Source organism: Papaver somniferum, chromosome 7 (assembly GCF_003573695.1).
Source record: "Papaver somniferum cultivar HN1 chromosome 7, ASM357369v1, whole genome shotgun sequence".
Taxonomy (NCBI): Eukaryota; Viridiplantae; Streptophyta; class Magnoliopsida; order Ranunculales; family Papaveraceae; genus Papaver; species Papaver somniferum.
Genome location: NC_039364.1, coordinates 39,720,038 through 39,738,821, shown reverse-complemented (window position 1 = coordinate 39,738,821; position 18,784 = coordinate 39,720,038). Strand labels below are relative to the sequence as shown.

The following is an 18,784-nucleotide window of genomic DNA, read 5'->3' as shown; positions in this document are numbered from 1 at the left end:
GCAGCAACTCTTGGTTGTGGGTGAGATCAGCTAAGGGAATCAAGTGCGCAGTATCCTACTGGGATCAGAGGCGTAGGAGTACAACTATACCTTGGATCAGCGGGAGACTGATTGGGGTTCAACTATATATAGTCCAGTCCGAAGTTAGTTTGCAGTAGGCTAGTGTCTGTAGCGGCTTAATACAGTGTGTATTCAATCTGGACTAGGTCCCGGGGTTTTTCTGCATTTGCGGTTTCCTCGTTAACAAAATTTCTGGTGTCTGTGTTATTTCTTTTCCGCATTATATTTTATATAATTGAAATAATACAGGTTGTGCATTAAGATCATCAAGTTCTCTAATCCAACTTTTGGTTGTTGATTGTAGTTGATTGATCCTTGGATATTGGTCTTTGGTACCGTCCAAGTTATCTCTCTTTGATAAAGACTCGCAGATTTCTATTTGCTTGAGTAAAGATCAAATCGAGAGATTGAGATATAAACTCTTTGATATATCTTTTTATTGATTGAGTCTGACTGTCTAGTTGATTCTCATAAAAAGTATATTGGAGTTTGTCCATACAGATTGCTAAGCGAAATATTGGGTGGTGTTGTTAGACCCTCGCTTTTTCATGGATACCTTAAGACAATAAAACAGTTCCGGAGTTCACATAACTTTTCTGGTACGTGTACCGGTTTGGTATACGGGACCAACAATTATTTTCTAGCACGCGTACTGGCTTGCATACCGATCCAGGTTCATGAGTTCACAGACTTTTTAAGGTGTGCATACGGGTATGCGTACCAAAAGTATTTTGTCGACATATAGCTATTCTGTTACGTGCACAAAGTACATGTATTACAGCTTCAGATCTATAACAGTTTTCTCAGTTTATGAGATTGATATGTATACTGTCTTATATCCAAATTTACAGTAGTTATATATTTCTCTCTAAATCAATTCGAAACATTCCCAAATAACATCAATGACACATATCACTGTTCCAGGCTATTTTCAAATGATAATATTGAATCACTATTTTGATTGCGAATAATAAATTGTTCTTAACCCAAATTCATCAAGTATGAAATGTACATTAAGCTTAGTCATATTTCGATACCTAATTATAAGATAAACTTGACTCGAAATTCTTGATATACTGGCAATAGTCTAGTTAGTTATGCGACATCGTCTCATAGATAAAGAAAGATGAATATAACTTGAGATATAGGTTGTTCAGTCTTCACTTACCTTTTGTTGAAGAAGTTCTCCAAAAGCTTTGGTTGATCTTCTCCTTCAAACGGTAGAACGCAATGATGATTGTCGTGATGTTCTTTTCTCAACTACATCTGTTATTCTAACCCGAAACTTAACTAATTGTAGACTAAAAATCAAGATATAGTCTTGACAACTAAATATGACAACAAGCTTGAAATATCAACACTTGTGAGTTCGACCGAGAAATGCTCTAACACAAACATCACAAGATAAGAGAGAAATATTGAACTTACTGATATTTCTATTCAGTGTAGGTTGGCGAACAAATTCGTAAACCATAGATATCTGAGTTTCAGAAATACATGAAGGTCGGCGAACCAGTTCGCAGACCGCAAGTTCAGTTGGGTACAGTTCATGAACCGTGGTGACCTGAATTTCAAAGTTGGCATAATAGGCTAGCAAGTGGCGAACCCGGTTCACGAACCGTTGCACCATGATTTGGAACAATCCATGCGGTTTGAAAAGACGAGGGTACCCAAATACATCACAATGTTTTTGTTCCAACCTATAAGTCCGCTACCGAATGTGATCGTCTATGGACAGAGTCGAGACAAAAACAATTCGGTTCACACTTCGTGTGATTGTCTATGGATACGAGATCTAGACAATACAACAACATGATAACTTGTGTTATTGACTATGGATACAAGATCGAGACAATACAACAAAAAAGTGTGTTACTTGACAATAGGTTCGGTAATAACCAAACTCTATAGGATCAGTATCAAGTATTACGAAGTTAACGTAAAGTGCAATTTACTTTAATTATAATAAAATAATTATAATGCGGAAAAGTAAAGTAAATGGAACAACAAGATTTTGTTAACAAGGAAACTGAAAATGCAGAAAAACCCCGGGACCAAGTCCAGTTTTGAATACTCTCATAATTAAGACGCTATACAAAATCTAATACCAACTTCTTATAATTGAGACCAATCAGACTACCCCTAGCTACTTGGTTCCCTCAGTACCCCTGCGCCTTCGACTTCTAGAGTCACGCACGTGAATATCAAGTCCCTTGGATCTTATTCCAAACAGCAAAGCAAGAAGTTGTTTACTAACCACTTTAATCAATCTTGCTACAAGATATAGATGAGTCGTTGACAAAGGCTCTTCCGTTTAATCTAATAAACTCCTTTGTCTGGTTAGATCAATCTAACTATAACTACCGAAATAGTCAAGTATAGATTCACACTCAATCAATATAGATCTCAAAGATAAATATAGAGAATTCCGATCACACACAACTAATCAATCGGATCTATCAAAGATAAACCGATTCTAGTTGGATCCCATCCGATCATGGTTTGTGCACTAAATCCACAAGATACGAAAACTAATAAGAAATCTTCTTCGCCTTCAAATCTTCTTTTATTTTCAATAAACCTGCACAACACCACTTGAATCTATTGTGATCAATCACGCACAGAATGGAGTATGTTAACAATGGGTTATCACAAGATGTCTTTAGATCTAACAACAATTCTAAAGATCCCGTCGATACTTTGATCTAGTCTGAGTGAATCTTATATGAGAAGAGAAGATTCTCAAGCATAAAAAAACTAGGTGCAATCAAAGTTTCAACAACCATTAGTAAATCAAATCAAATCGAAAACTAATAACACTGCAATTATCTAGTTTCCCACCAACGGTACTCGTAGAGCTTCTTGATCCCACATAAGTATTTAAACGAGTAGTCGTAAGAGATTTCACCTAATTAGGGTACTTTCCTCTCCGAATAGACGGCTTCACCATAAACAACAATAAATGAAGTTTGCCTGGCTCTTAGGATAGTTTTCTAGAAATGCAAACTTAGGTATTTATAGACCAAGGATGTTTGGACACCAAGGAATTTCCAAAACCAAAAATATTCTCAATATATGCAATGAATGCCCAAATTCGGTTTTCCTAATTCCAATAAATGCTTGTCCAATATTTCTGAAATCTCTCAGTAGAAAATCTCCAATTAGTAAATACACATTACTAACTTTTTCTCTCTAGATCTATGCATTAATTGTTGGTAATTAAAGCATATAAAATTAAAAACCTTAATTAAAAGATTCTTAATTTATTTTGGCACAAGATCACCTTGAGTAGTAAGGAATATCTTTGAACAATAAATGATAGGAGTTACTGCTCGTGTTCAAAGTATGTTGACATCTTTTCACTGCAAATCCTTATTTCATATTTACATGGATTTGCTTTCTTGGAATCGGTTATACCACACTTCCAAACAAGTTTAGAGTTGGTTTGACAGTATTCCAAGACTACTATGTGATTGGTCATGCCAAATCACAATGGTTAGTTGTGATCGGTCTTACCAACTCACATACATGGGTTCGGATAGGTTACACCAATCACTAGGATCGGTTATATCCAAATATGGTACCTACTTGTGATCGGTCACACCAGTCACTAGGATCGATTACACCAATTACAAGGATCGGTTCCATCTACACATGGTATATACTTGTGATCGTTCACACCAGTCACTAGGATCGGTTATACCAATTACAAGGATCGATCACACAACACTTAAGATCGGTCACACCAATTACTAGGATCGGTCACACCAATTACAAGGATCGATCATACCAACTCATGGTGATTACTTAGGATCGGTTACACCAGTTACCAAGACCGGTCATACCAAATCATAAGCCTAGGCATTGCGATCAGTTATACCAAGATACATAACCTGAGTTAAGATCGGTTCTACCAACTCACACATATTGGTCATCCAAAGATATGAAATGAATAGCCGGACCAATAAGCCAATTGATTTCCATTTCGATTCACAAAACAAGTTCATGAATGTACTTCCTTTAAAAAAATGTAAAACATTGTTTCCTAGGATGAAATCTTCGCCATAACCCATTCACATAATCAATAACACTATATACAAGATCATGTCGATGTCATATCTACGAAGTTCAAAGGATAAGCGTTATACTTCGTAGTCTAATTCCTTAATATTATGATCATATACTATGATCATATTACATATTATATACAACATATACAGCTTCGCAGTTATGTTTTCAATATAACACGACTTGAAAGATACGTTAGGAATGAAACAGTTCAAGTCAATATTACTAACCTCAAGTGGAAGGATGATGTCGTTGTTTTAGTTCGTTACTTCTTCACATTCTTCAGATCTCCGGAGTAATACTTGTATGTCTCAACATTCCTAACCTAAACAAAGTTGACTCTAAAATTTAATCAAGCAACTCTAGATGAGTTTTGATACTAAAATATGACAACCAAACTTGACATACCAACGCTTGGTGAGTTCAATCAAGCTATGCTCTAACACGGTTCACGAACCGTCCTACCAACTGTCCCAGTTAAATTTTTTGCAAATGCTCAAAAACTTATTTTTAATATGTTTAGCATTGCTAGAACTCTCTTAAACACTTATAAGACTTCATTGATCACTTAAACACTTATGTATGTGCATCATGATTAAACTCTTAGGTGTTTAAATGAACATCAAATTATTCTTTGGATAAGTTGTCAAACCGAAAAGTCATTGTACAGTACGGTACCGTAACCGAGAAATGAACGTCAAATTTTTCAAGAATAGAGTTTGCTTGGTTCTCATGTTATCTTAGCTTGAATCTGAGCAACATGTGGTCTTGAAAAACTATAAATAAAGATGCTCTTTCAACTGGGAAATTCAATCCCTGACAATTTGTGTCCTAGTTGATTCTAGAGTCGTCCTCTATTGACCTAGGTTTCCTCTGAGAAACATAATTAGTTATACGACTAAAATACTTTGCTTTAGAGATTCTTGAAGCCAGATCCGACTATGATTACCTTAATAGTTCGTGTATCCTGATCTTGTTTTTCTGTTTTATCGAGGTTTTCGTAATCTCTTTCGGGCTAGATAGATAGTAATCGCAAAATTCTCTTCGTATCAGACTTTGTGATTCCTCAAGATAGATATCTGAAAACTAATCTTAATTGATCTTTTGAATATTTTTCTTGAGAGGTGGTTAAGAATCTAGGCTGCTCTTCGGGAGTCGTAAGTTCCGATATGTGAGGTTTGCTAGCTTTGTCTATTGCAAACATATTTCTTCACTTTGATCTTTGATCTAAATGGACATCAAATAGGATTATCTGTTAGAGGTAGATTTCTATTCTTTACTTCAGCTGAAGCAACTATTAGGCTACAAAGGATGTCAGCTAAGGGAATCAATTGCGTAAAGCATTGCGAGGTTTAAGAGACGTAAGGAGCACGACTGTAACTGAATCGTTAGGAGGGTGGGTTTGGTCTTAACTACATCCAGTCCAAAGTTTGATAGTTGGCTAGTGTCTGTAGCGGCTTAATACAGTATGGTGTTCAATCTATACGAGGTCCCGAGATTTTTGAGCTATTGTAGTTTCCTCGTTAACAAAATTTGTGGTGTCTTGTGTTTTTTTTCCACATTATATTGTTTATATTTATAATTGGTTTTACACAGGTTTGTACGTATTCAATCTAAGTAAATACGTCCGCTTAATTGTAATCGATTACGAGACTTGTTTCTTGTAGAATTCGTATCTTGAAAGATAGATAACAAGTTTAATCACTTGGAAGAATTCTGATTGGATTATTTGGATACGACTATATTGATCTTGGATATTGATTTTTGAGATTATCCAAGTACTATGCTTAACAATCAGGTTCACGGATTCCGTGTCTATACACATACTAATTGAGTAGAGGTTGAGATATAAACTCTATATACATATTGTCAAGGATCATTCAGTTGGTCTACTTGCTATTGTATTAAGTTTTGTCTATACAGGTTGTCGAATGAAAAAGTTGTGTGTATTTTGTATTCCCTGCGTTTTCAATTGGTTTCAGAGCAGGCAAATAGTGTTAGACCTAATAAGTCTGTGTTTGAAGCGATCTGTATTATGGAAAAGAGTGCAATCTCTGTTAACGTATCACCAGTTATTGAAAAACCTGTTTTTATGAACCATATTAATGAGATAATGTTAGATCATAGCTCGGTCGACCTCGCATGTGTTTCTATATCAAGCATGTGTTGTCAATGTTAGTGATCAAAACTATGAGTCTTGATTTCTAGTCTATTATAGCCAAGTCTCGGACTAGGATAGAAAAGTGTAGTTGAGCTCAAGGACTTCATGGCGATTCATCATACAACGACGAAGATCTACTCAAGGAACCGTGTAACTTCATCAACAAAAAGGTATGTGGAGACTTGAACTTATCTATCACTTAAAAGTCTATCTATTTTATCTCCTACTTCTTATGAGACAAAAAGTCGTATGCTATATAGACTGTATCATACACATTTGTCATTTCGAGCTGAGTATTCACTACTTATCTTTTTCTCGAAATCGTGTGTTAGTAAAGCGTTTCGCTTTGATCAAGTTTATCTTCACCTAGTGACGAATGTCATGAAAAGTTTCAATTACTTTGAGAATTTCTCTGACGTGAAACGATCTGTGGATAACGGCTATATAACGTCCTCTGAGAATGTCTCAATGATTGGAATGAGAGTTTAGATTACATAACCATGTATTCCTTAATCCGAAGTTTTCAAACTTTGTTGATTGAGAGAAACCGGAGGGATTGGCTTTTCCAAGTCCGCGAACTGACGGAAGTTCTCGTGCCGAGAATTTCTGCTGGGATTTTCCAAAAACTCGTTTGCGTGTTTAGTCCGCGAACTGGCGGAAGTCTCTTTGCCGAGATTTTCTGCTGAGTTTGGAAAACTCTGTCGGTTGCCTTAAGTCCGCGAACTTGTTTGTAAGCTTAAGTGGTTATGATATAAAGATGTGCTCTGAACATGAAACTTAAATAACTAAGGAATGCTTTATGCAAACCTTGGCTATAAAGTTCATGAGCCGATTCGTCGAATCGAATCATCTTTGTTTCAATTGTGTCTTGTGTAGTTACATAAGATCTCATAGCAATTGAACAGCTCTCTAACTAGTTCATTTGAGTAAATTGAACTAGTTATGGTGAAGAAGAACTAGGTTAATATGAATTGCTCATATGGTTAACCTTTTGGGTTACTATGTTGAACCAACATACACGTACACGTTTGGGAACGATTTTCACAAACCCAGTAAATGTCTACCTAAGTGTGTGTGACAAGCTAAGTTTTCGATCTAACGATTGAGAAATATTAGCTTGAATCTAAATCAGGTTTTCATCTAACGGTGAATATGGATTGCTTTCTAACTAAGGCAAAACCCTGATTTGAAGGTTATATAATGGAGACATCTAGCATTGTGAAAAACTAATCCCCACACGTCTGTGTGATACTAGTGCGCTCGCTAGAGTCGATTCTCCTTTAACCTTTAGTTTTCTTCTCTAAAACCAGGTTAACGACTTAAAGATTTCATTGGGATTGTGAAGACAGACCGATACTACTTTTATCGTAGTTGTGTGACCTGATCTTGCATCTTCTATCGTACGAGTACAATCTATTGATTGGCTTGAGATCGTGAGAGTTCTCCGATAGGAAAGATAAAGAAGTCACAAACATCTTCGTCTCACTGTTTGTGATTCCTCGACAAACCGCTTGTGTAGTCAAGAAGGATTGTTGAGAGGTGATTGATTAATCTAGGCTGTTCTTCAGGAATATAAGACCGAATTATCAATTGGTTCCTATTCACCTTGATTTTATATCTTAAGACGGAACAAAAAAAAACCTAGGGTTTTTCTGTGGGAGACAGATTTATCCTTTGATAGACTTTTCTGTGTGAGACAAATTTGTTTATTACCAAGTCTGCGATTTTGGGTTGCATCAACTCTTAGTTGTGGGTGAGATCAGCTAAGGGAATCAAGTGCGCAGTATCCTGCTGGGATCAGAGGCGTAGGAGTACAACTGTACCTTGAATTAGTGGGAGACTGATTGGGGTTCAACTATAGTCCAGTCCGAAGTTAGCTTGTAGTAAGCTAGTGTCTGTAGCGGCTTAATACAGTGTGTATTCAATCTGGACTAGGTCCCGGGGTTTTTCTGCATTTGCGGTTTCCTCGTTAACAAAACTTCTGGTGTCTGTGTTATTTCCTTTTCGCATTATATTTTATATAATTGAAATAATACAGGTTGTGCGTTAAGATCATCAATTGGAAATCCAACCTTTGGTTGTTGATTGATATTGATTGATCTTTGGATATTGGTCTTTGGTACAGTCCAAGTTATTCCTTGTATTTGATAAAGACTCGCTATTGTTTTTAGCTTGAGTTAAAATCAAATCAAGAGAGAGATATTAACTCCTTGAGATACTTTAATCTAGATTGAGTCTGACTGTTTAGTTGATTCTCTAGCAAAGTATTTCGGAGTTAGTCCATACAGATTGCTAAGCGAAATATTGGGTGGTGTTGTTAGACCCCCGCTTTTTCATTGAGTACAATCGTAACGATTGGCTTGAGATTGATATCTCCGATAGGCAAGATTATAAAAGTAATCACAAACATCTTCGTCTAATCATTTGTGATTCCACAATATCTTCGTTCTCCGCGTCGATTAAGATTATTGTGAGGTGATTGATAATACTAGGCTGTTCTTCGGGAATATAAGTCCGGGTTATCAAATGGTTCATGTTCACCTTGATTTATCAAAAGACAGAACAAAACTCGTAGGTATTTCTGTGGGAGACAGATTTATCTATTACCATAGACTTTTCTGTGTGATACAGATTTGTTTATTAAAGTTTTCAACTTTGGGTCGTAGCAACTCTTAGTTGTGGGTGAGATCAGCTAAGAAAATCAAGTGCGTAGTATCCTGCTGGGATCAGAGACGTAAGGAGCGCAACTGTACCTTGGATCAGTGTGAGATTGATTGGGGTTCAACTAAATTCCAGACCGAAGTTATTTTGTAGTAGGATAGTGTCTGTAGCGGCTTAATATAGTGTGTGTTCAATCTGGACTAGGTCCCGGGGTTTTTCTGCATTTGCGGTTTCCTCGTTAACAAAACTTCCGGTGTCTGTGTTATTTCTTTTCCGCATTATATTGTTTGTCTTTATAATTGAAATATCACAGGTTGTGCGTTTTAATCAATCAATTAGGAAATCCGACCTTTGGTTGTTGATTTAAATTGATTGATCCTTGAGCATTGGTCTTTGGTACCGTTCCAGTGATTTCTCTTGTATTCAATTAGACTCGCAAATTTTTATTTGCTTGAGTAAGAATTGAATCGAGAAAGAGAGATATAACTCTTTGATATACTTTATTAAGATTGAGTCTACTTGATTCTCTTGAAAGTATATTGGAGTTAGTCCATACAGATTGCTAATCGAAATATTGGGTGTGGTTATTGTACCCGCTTTTTCAGTTTTAGTTTAATTAGTATGAATGTATTAGAGTTCGTCGCTCAACTAATGGGGAATCACAAAAATAAGCTCAACGTCGCCCAGAACTCTAGCGATGTGGCCAGCATCTCACCGCGGTCGTCTTTTCGACTTCCATGCTCGTTTCAACATTCTTGGGGTGCTCAACAGATACGATCCCTACATCGCCCTAGGATTTCCACCACCCGCCGAGAATTGACGCCTATGTAGTAGTCGTTTTAATCTAATGTGTTTCTTTTATTCTAGTGTATGATGTGGTTGTTCAATGCAGTATGTTTTTATTTATGAGATTGATAGTGCAATGTTTAATCGAGGAAAAATTTAAATTACTTATAATATTGATGGTTTTAGATAATCGTAATAACACAAAATAAACAACAAACTAAATAACATAATACCATAGTGAATCGATTTGTCCTTCAACTTCAATCAGCCCACTCCACCAAAAAACACTTAGGACATTCCTAGAAATGCCTTCCATATGTGTCTTCTTCATAAGAAGTCCGCAAATGCATAAAATTCTTGCAATCGGGCTTTGAGCATCCACTGATTCTCTGTGGACAATATTTGTATTCGTGATCTCCATATCCACAATGCTTGCAGTGTATTAACTTCTTCTTCAATTTGGCTTTAAGTTTGAAGTTTCTGCAGAGTGTTGCAATCTTTTCTTCTTCTTCTTTTTTAATCTTCATATCATCATCTAGCATATGTGGTTCCTCAGGACAGTTGGGATCTTGACATTTCAAATACCTGAGCTTTTCCAGTTGTGATTCAATCATCATTCTGATGTGCGAACAACCTTCCCCCGGACACTTTGAATACATCCAAGGGCATTGCATAAGACCGTGGTTATCCATGAAACATAATGGACAAACTTATTTTGCTTCGACACATAATATTTGCTTCGCTTTGCCTTTAGAAAACATGGTGGATGTTGAGAAAGAAATCTGTCAGTTTGGTTGAGAGGCCACCCCTAGTGTTGTATTTATAACAAAAAAAATACGTGTTGGTAATTCAAACGGGCGGTTTTAGTATAATCGTGTGGTTTTACTACAAATGCCAACTCATATGGTAATTCAAACGGGCGCTTAACGGAAAGCCGCGGGGTTATACTACAAACGCCAACGGCTAAATTTCCTTTCTCGACCTATAAATTCCATTCTTCCCATCTCCAAAATCACATCTTCTTCTTCTTCTTTTTTTCTAAAACTCTTAATCTCTCTCACTCTCCAGAAATGTCTGTTAGAAATCGTGGTCCCAAGTTTACTGAAGAAGAGGATATAACTATATGCAAAGCATATTTTTTCATAGGGTAATCACTGCTATGGGCTTTCAAGACGCTTAATTTTTGGAGAATATTTTTTCAACGTTCGTCTCACCGACGGGAAACCCAGTAAACCGATATGCTCGTCGATTGCGTGATCGTTTTCAATCTATTAGGCTTGCAATCCAGCCATTTCTTGCTCTGGTAATGGAAATTGATCGAGAAAAGTTCATCGGTGTAACTGAAGATGAAGTGATCCAAACATCTCTTGATAATTGGGAGGAAGCTCACGACAAACCTTTTCGTTACGAAGCGTGTTTTAGAATTCTAACAGATGGTCCATCTCAAGCACATTTGTACTGCACTCGAATACCGCTCTCTGTCTTTACAATGGAAGAAGATGTTAGTCTTGTTCAATGTTGGGTACATCGTTTGATGAGATCAATGAACAGTGACTATATCTGGGAAAGAGTATTGGGACATTTTGTAGCATCGCGGAACGAAACCATAAGAAACAGTAAGAGCCTAGAACTAAGAATTGCATTCATCACTAAGGAAGTCAAACATTATACTGAAGTTTCGTGGATGGTTCACCGTAGCAATTCTGGACTATCTAACGAAGAACTGGTGAGTATCCCTTTGTCCTCATAGACTCAACTGCATCATAAATATCTGAACTTGTTGTTTATCTGTTTTACAGAAAACCATTGCTCAGACCAAGTTTACTGAAGAAAGCGGAAGAGAGTTTAAGCATTTTGAGTGTTATGAACTCTATAGAGAGAGTGTCGTTGGATTTGATGTAGTTTGATGTTTTTGTTGGAGTTTATTAAAATGTAGTTTGATGTTTTTTGCAAGTTTAAATTGTAATAAATTTCGCTTAATCTGAAGTGGAAATCTCTATTTTAAAATCTAAATATTTTCATTGAGGCCAATTCTTTTACAAGATATAAACTTATGCAATAATAAAACGTACTAAACAACTTCAATAAAAATCAAGTACAAGTTTCGGCCTCCAGTTTATCTTCATTTGACGTATCTTCCATTCAACGCGCTCTTTGACAGTTTCGTCTTTGTTTTTGAATTTTTTTGTTGTTAACTTTCAAAACTAGAGCTCTTCTTTGCCTTTTAGCGGAACATTTTCTTGGAGCAACTTCAAAAACTTGCACTTCCCTCTTACAATTTTCAATCTTTTTAAAACTCCCACATATAGCATCGCAAAAAAGTGTGATCGCCTTTTCAGCCATCGAAATAGATTTTAGAAGAGAAAATTCAAGAGAAGTGAATTTTGGTGTGAGTGAACTGTTTGAAATTGATGGTAATTTATAGAGGTAACAAGTGAATTTTGAATTTAAAAAAAACTACCCGTTGGCGTTTTATCTACAAACGCCAGCGCTCTACTTTCGAGCGCCGAGTTTAGTTTACAAACGCCAGCGCTTCTTCTTCCGACGCTGGAGTTTAACATTCACACGCTGGCGTGTGTCTCTAGTTCGGGCGCTTAGTGATCAACCGCTGTGTGCTTTGCCATAGTGGAAAAACCAATTTGGCCATCTACCTGGCTCAACAAAAAAATGCGTTTGTTCATTCTCATAGGAATTACCCTTAGTAGTCCAGTTAAAGACTTAATAGAAAACCATCAAAAATCTAGGATATCTTTGTTTTTGAACTTTATCTCTTATATCCATAAGTACTCTGTACTTTTGATATTGTTACTGTTGGCTTTCATTTTTTTGTCCCGATGATACGCTCTTGGTTTTCTACTAATCAAATGGTTGATTCGTATTATATGATTTTGGTGAATTTAAGATTTGAATCACAGTAATATCCTCATTGTCAAACTGATCATCGATCGTCACCATTAACATACAAAACCCATTACAGATCATTAATTTCACTGATCATCGATCGTCACCATTAACATATAAACCCATTACAGATCATTAATTTCTGATTTACAGTAGTTGAGATTCAGATTTTAGGTTTTTAAATTTGTTAATCAGTTGGCATACTGTTTTTGGTTTCAAGTCCTTGCAATTTTACACTATCTTCGTAGAGATCCCCTACGAAGATATGAAAGCAAATAACAAACATGAATGCCAAAAAAGACATGAAAGCAAATGCCAAAAGACAATGAGAATATATTGAAGGGTAACACTACAAATATGTAAAATGTGGGAGACTGAAATACAAACTCCCACAATATTCCTAAGATGTGAAGACCAAAAATTTGTCTGCAAAGGAAAATGGTTTTGGGGAGTATACTCCCTCAACACTAAGAGATGAATTATTCAAACCAAAAAGTGAAGAAACATATTCTTGCGAAATGAACTCATAGTTTATCCTTTTTTCATCATTAACAGTGGCTAAACAAGATGAGATACCCCAAGTGTGTAAATTAGCCGCCTCCTGAACCGTACTTCTTGCCGAAGACAAGAAGCTGAAGCTTGTCATATCCAGAAAGCACACCAGCACCAGCAATGGCACGAAGGACATTAGCACCAGCACCCTTGAACAATGACTTGGGTCCCTCTTTCTTCAAGATCTGCTGGAAAGCATCGAAAGAGCTCTTGTACTTGACGGCTTCACCGGAAGTCATCATCATTCTTCTACGGACTGTATCAATGGGGTAGGATGCAAGTCCAGCACCATTGGTGATCAACCAACCGAGAGCAAAACTGGCAAAGAAACTATCCTGAAATGTAAATGTTCAAACAAGAGACACACAAGCATTAGAAACATAAATTCATGACAGATGTATACTCCTTCCTCGGTATGCATTCCACATAACTTATAGCAACACTTTAAAAGAAACAATTTTTCGTACTAACCGCTAGGTCACCAGTCAAAAGAACTGGTTTTAGAGAGTCGTACAATCCGAAGTAGAGACCACGGTAGACAATAATTCCAACACAAGAAATGTTGAATCCACGGTAAAGTCCAGCAACACCATCAGATTTAATAGTCTTCCTGTATACATCAACCAAACCATTGAACTGTCTTTCTCCTCCCTTCTTTGCGGCCTTGGCATCATTAGCAAGACGGGTTCTGGCGTAGTCAAGAGAGTAGACAAAGAGAAGTGAAGAAGCACCAGCAGCACCTCCAGATGCCAAGTTACCAGCAAACCATTTCCAGTAACCATCTCTGTCCTTCTTGAAACTGAAGAGCCTCTTGAAGTAATCCTTGAATGCAAAGTTCAAGGCCTGATAACAGATTTTAAAACAGGTTAGTGATCAAGCTACACAAATTCCAGAATATTTAAGAGCAGATTTAAGTTTATTTTAATAACAAACGAGTTGGGATATGATCCAACCTGAGTAGGGAAGTAACGGATGACATTGGCTGTGTTTCCTCTCCACAATGATCCAAACCCTTCTTCCTTGATTGTTCGTCCAAAACACTCACCAATTCCCTTGTAAGGTTCAGAGAGCCTACCAGACTTGATCATCTCATCCTGGTTCTGGATCAAAAGCTTCACACGCTCAATTGGAGCAGCAGCAGTCTTTGAGACGGCAGCTGAGACACCTCCCATAAGGAAATCAACAGCAAAACTGGCCAATCCTTTCTCAGCAGGTGCTTGTACAAAGACAGGTGATGCACATGGGTTTACCAAAAATAAATCTTGGCTAACACGGCATGTCTGGAATGCCCTGTCGGTGTTTCCATAAGCAGAACACCTTTGGTACATGGATTGAGAGTTGAAAGCACCATTTAGTGAACCAACACCCTGTGAAAGGCTGGAACCAAGACGGAACTGGCCAGCTACTTTCTGGGCCACAGTCGGATGTTGAGGCTTTTCACCCAACATGTTTTCTGAAAGTTACAAACCCTACAAAAACAAAAACAAAAACAAAATGATCAGGTATGTACAACATGGAATTGCGTTGAATGTAACTATTCACAGATAAACAACACCACCACACAAAATGATTGTGCTAAAATAAGTAGTACAGGCCTATACGAATTTATGAAGAAACAAAGAGGCTTATAAATGTTAAGATAAGAGAAGAATCATCATGGCAGACTAACAATTTAAAAGGAAGTGATACAAATGATTAAGAACATGTGGAAATATTCAACCAAAATTCTTATTTGAATGTAACTATAATTGATGATTTGATATCCAACATGAAAACTACTGTGAGTTTTATAGTTACAGATTCCAAACAACTTGCAATAGGTGACATCCAAAAATTAAAACCACAAAAGTTATTCAAACCAATTTTTAAAACCACGAAATGTCATCCAGACCGATTCTCAATACAACCTAGCAACACAATTACGTAGAAGAATCGAAAACGCTAATGGTTATTTCATTTGCGCATAGATCAAAACCGAAGAAGATCTAAAGCAAAATCAACACAAACCTCATCATCTAAAAACAGCATAAAACTTGACAATATAAAAGTTTGCAAAACTCAAAAATGATCAGAAACGCTGCTGCGGTCACTTAACCTAGATCGTAATTCTCTAAGCCTCTCTAGATCGTAGATCTTGTAAATAACTATGACATAATCATGTTGGACAAAAACATTCAACCGCAAAAACTTCATATCTTTAAGCAAAACTAAGAAAATAATTGCAGATACAGTAATCAAATAAACCTACTCAACTGAATCGTAAACAGAAACGATACACTCATCAAATCTAAAACATAAAACTAGAAGTAAATCATCAGATCAATACTTGAAGAGATGGAAATGAAGATTTATGGGATTCAAGGATTTTTACCTCAGAGCTAGAATTAGGTTTTCAACTTTGCCTCTCTCCTCTCGCTGCTCAAAAAGGTACAAGGAAAAAGAGAAATGCACAGTATAAAGTGAGGGTTTAGGGTATTTGTAGAGGAAGCTTATATAGATATTTTATTCTGATACGGTGCACTTGTAGTATCGTAGACGTATAACATCTCCGTGCTCCGTATAACATCTCTGACGCTTCTTTTACACCAAAGATTCCACCTTTGTTGCGGCCAAAGATGTAAGGAACGGTCTGGGTTCAATGTTCTACGGGAAATTCGTTTCATGTGGGACCTACTGGATATATTACACTTTTCAAGGAAAGCTTCTTCGGGTCCTACACAGAATGAACCACACAGCGAATTTGGTTTGTGTTTACTTGACCTGTTGACCATTTAAAGGCGATATCTTATTCGGTCAATTTTTAATTCGACGGTGGAAAATTTTAAATGACCCTTGAACACCGGCGAGGCGAGATGCGAACAGACATTACTCACGTGATATCGAACGATTTTTACCTTTTTTTTTCTTTTTTTTTTTGATGCATGCCGATTGATATATGGGTCGGGATCGTGCAACAAAACGTTTCGACAAACATTTTAACAAAATTTCTAGACCATTAAATAAAATTTATCGAATGGCTGAAAATATCAACTCAGATGGCATCTAACTAATTTTGTTCCTTGTTTGATGCTAGTACTTATACGGAGATTGGGAAAAACCTTCAATCACGGTCTTTGCCTTATCAGACTTATCATCACTAACAACTTCATACTTGATCATCGATGCTAGCCCGTAAGCGTAGATTTTTGTTATAGAAAAAGCCAATTTAGTTAAGGGGAAAGCTGAAAATAAAATGACTTGGGGGTAAATAAAAGAGGTTAAAGATGTATCAGTCTTCCTTCTCGTACGACTACCATTCCTGCTCGTACGACTACATCCAGCCATCCACTGTTTTCCTTGTATACTTCTTCACCTTATAATGTCAAAGCACTTTTGTAATTTTCTTATTGCAGCTCATTAATCATCAAAATAAAATTGTATCATGTGTTGCGGATTGTTTGGCATGATCGTGCCAGATAACCAATAATCTTCAGAGAGATCACGTCAAATATGGAAAACACTCTTTTTACATCTCGTTGGAGGTCCGAAACAATCAAAAAACAGAGAAGGAAAAGGCTCCAGCAGCGTCTTCTAAACCAGCAAAATCTGGTAGGAAAAGGAGGTGGTCAAAACAACATGTTTTTGTTTGATCAAGAAAGTTATGATAATCTTATTTCAGAAGCACCTAAATACAAACTTCTGTTTGCTCGGTCTTATCTGACAGACTCAAGATCAATGGATCCTAGCTCGTAGAGAAATTAAGGGTTTGGTGGAAAAGGGTTTAATCAGGATGGTGTCAGCTCATTCCAGCCAGCAGATTTATAACTCCAGCAAGGCAGCAACACTTCGAAGAACACCAAGAATGGGAATTTTATGGTTTTGTTGTTATTGGAATGGGTTGGTAGGCTACGAGAGCTTAGATATTCGGGAAATACAATTGATTGATTGACTGAAGGTAAACAAGATATTATATTTTCTGAAAATCTTCACAAAAAGCTTAATAAAAAATAGTTTATTAAAACCTTATCAATTAATCAAGAGGGAAAAAATCAAACAAAAATTAGTTTAGTGTCGTCGAAGATGAACCAAATGTTGGAATGCATGACAGGTGAAATGGGTAATTTTTTTTATTTCCACCCTTCTTGGCTCTGTTTCAACTCCTCTTGACCGAAAGTCAGCTTTACCCTAAATAATTTTGGCTTTTCCTATAACAAAAATCTAAGCATAAACGATAACAAAGTCCTTTAGAAATGGTAAGTTGTAAAGGTGAGCTAATGACGTTGGTAAGTTCTTTTTCCTATTGTCGCTGTGATTAACTGGAGTGGTAATAGCAATCAACAGTGTCTCTTCCCTTAATTTTGCCTCATGATTCAAATTCTCAGGCATGTAACAATCAGTGGGGTTTAAGGGGAGCCATTTTTCTATTGAATTTCTAACGAAATTATATATATAAAATTGATGAATCATCATCTTTATCCCCTGATCTTGAGTGGGTCATCATGAAGATATGAGATGATAAAATTCAATAAGCTTTCTTCACTGATTTGTTTTTTATAGTTTTTAAAATTGTATCCTTCTGTTTACCGTGTAAAGAATCAGATTCCCGTCTTGTATTAACAAATAGCTATTCGTCATCTTAATGAAAAACACAAGATTTTGATAAACCCTAACCAAATAAAAGAAGAAAAAAAACTCGATAATCTAGCGAAATAAAAGATACTTCGTTATCCCCTTGAGCCAGAGTCGGCCAAACACAAAACGACATTAATTAAAAAGCCACGTAAGCACTGATATGAGCGGCTAGATATAGGAAACTTAACGGTTGGTAGGGTTTGTCAAAATGTTTTGTCAAAACATTTTGTTGCAGGATCCCGACTTTGATGGGTATATATTGATTAGGCATTATTGTGTTGAACGAAGTTTAACAAAAAAGTGAGAGGTTCTCTTGACCAAGTTTCTGGCACTCTCCTTATCTGCATGTTTAGCTAATTTATCTGCACATTTATTAGCAAGTTTATTTGTGTGCGTACATGATCAACTTTCAAGTGAAAATAAAAGATGAAATATCATCAACTATCTCTGTTAACTCCAAAGGAATATCAACTTCTTTTCTCTGGATTGCTTTAATTAGAGCTTGATAATCTGCTTCAATTATGATTTTCTTGTACTGTGACTGTATTGCAAGCTTTACAGATTCCAAAACAGGTAAACATCCCAAAGGCTCTGGCCCTGATGCACCCGGGTAGTCTGCACATACTAAAGCTAGATGGGCGCATGTAAAATTGCGAAATATTAGTCCACAACCTCCATTTTTAGTTCTATAACAAAAAGATGCATCCGTGTTATCTTAATAAAATCTCTAGCAGGTGGAGACCATTAATAATATGATTTCAGGTGAATTTCCTCTGTTGTGGTTAAAAGCTGAATCAAGCTCTCTTTCTAGAGCTTTTGACCCCGTTGGATATATTTAGACCAGTAGGATCCTTCCGTTATTTCACACCACCAGAAATTTCTTCCGTTTTTACACACCACCAAAATTTTCTCCAAAAACAGCCAAACACCGCCGTGTCTAGGCACTGTGTCTGGGAAAAATTCCCACGCCTTATTAACATAACC

The 18,784-nt window shown here is 36.6% G+C and overlaps 1 protein-coding gene across 1 annotated transcript; it reads right to left on the bottom strand.

The window, feature by feature from the left end:
• Positions 1 to 12,940: 12,940 nt before the first annotated feature.
• On the bottom strand, positions 12,941 to 15,667 carry LOC113297046 (ADP,ATP carrier protein 1, mitochondrial). The gene is made up of 4 exons (XM_026545444.1): positions 15,561 to 15,667; positions 14,143 to 14,658; positions 13,661 to 14,032; positions 12,941 to 13,524 (listed from the first exon to the last, which is right to left on the bottom strand). Exons 2-4 carry the CDS (start codon positions 14,635 to 14,637, stop codon positions 13,228 to 13,230), a joined length of 1,164 nt encoding a protein of 387 aa, XP_026401229.1. The 5' UTR covers positions 14,638 to 14,658; positions 15,561 to 15,667; the 3' UTR covers positions 12,941 to 13,227.
• Between the last annotated feature and the right edge of the window lie 3,117 nt (positions 15,668 to 18,784).

Excerpts from the sequence above, each read along its gene's own strand:
- LOC113297046 (XM_026545444.1), bottom strand. The coding sequence starts at position 14,637 with ATGTTGGGTGAAAAGCCTCAACATCCGACTGTGGCCCAGAAAGTAGCT. Across the intron at positions 14,033-14,142 it reads TCCGTTACTTCCCTACTCAG|GCCTTGAACTTTGCATTCAA; the intron begins GTTGGATCATAT and ends ATCTGTTATCAG. Across the intron at positions 13,525-13,660 it reads TTTTGACTGGTGACCTAGCG|GATAGTTTCTTTGCCAGTTT; the intron begins GTTAGTACGAAA and ends TTTACATTTCAG.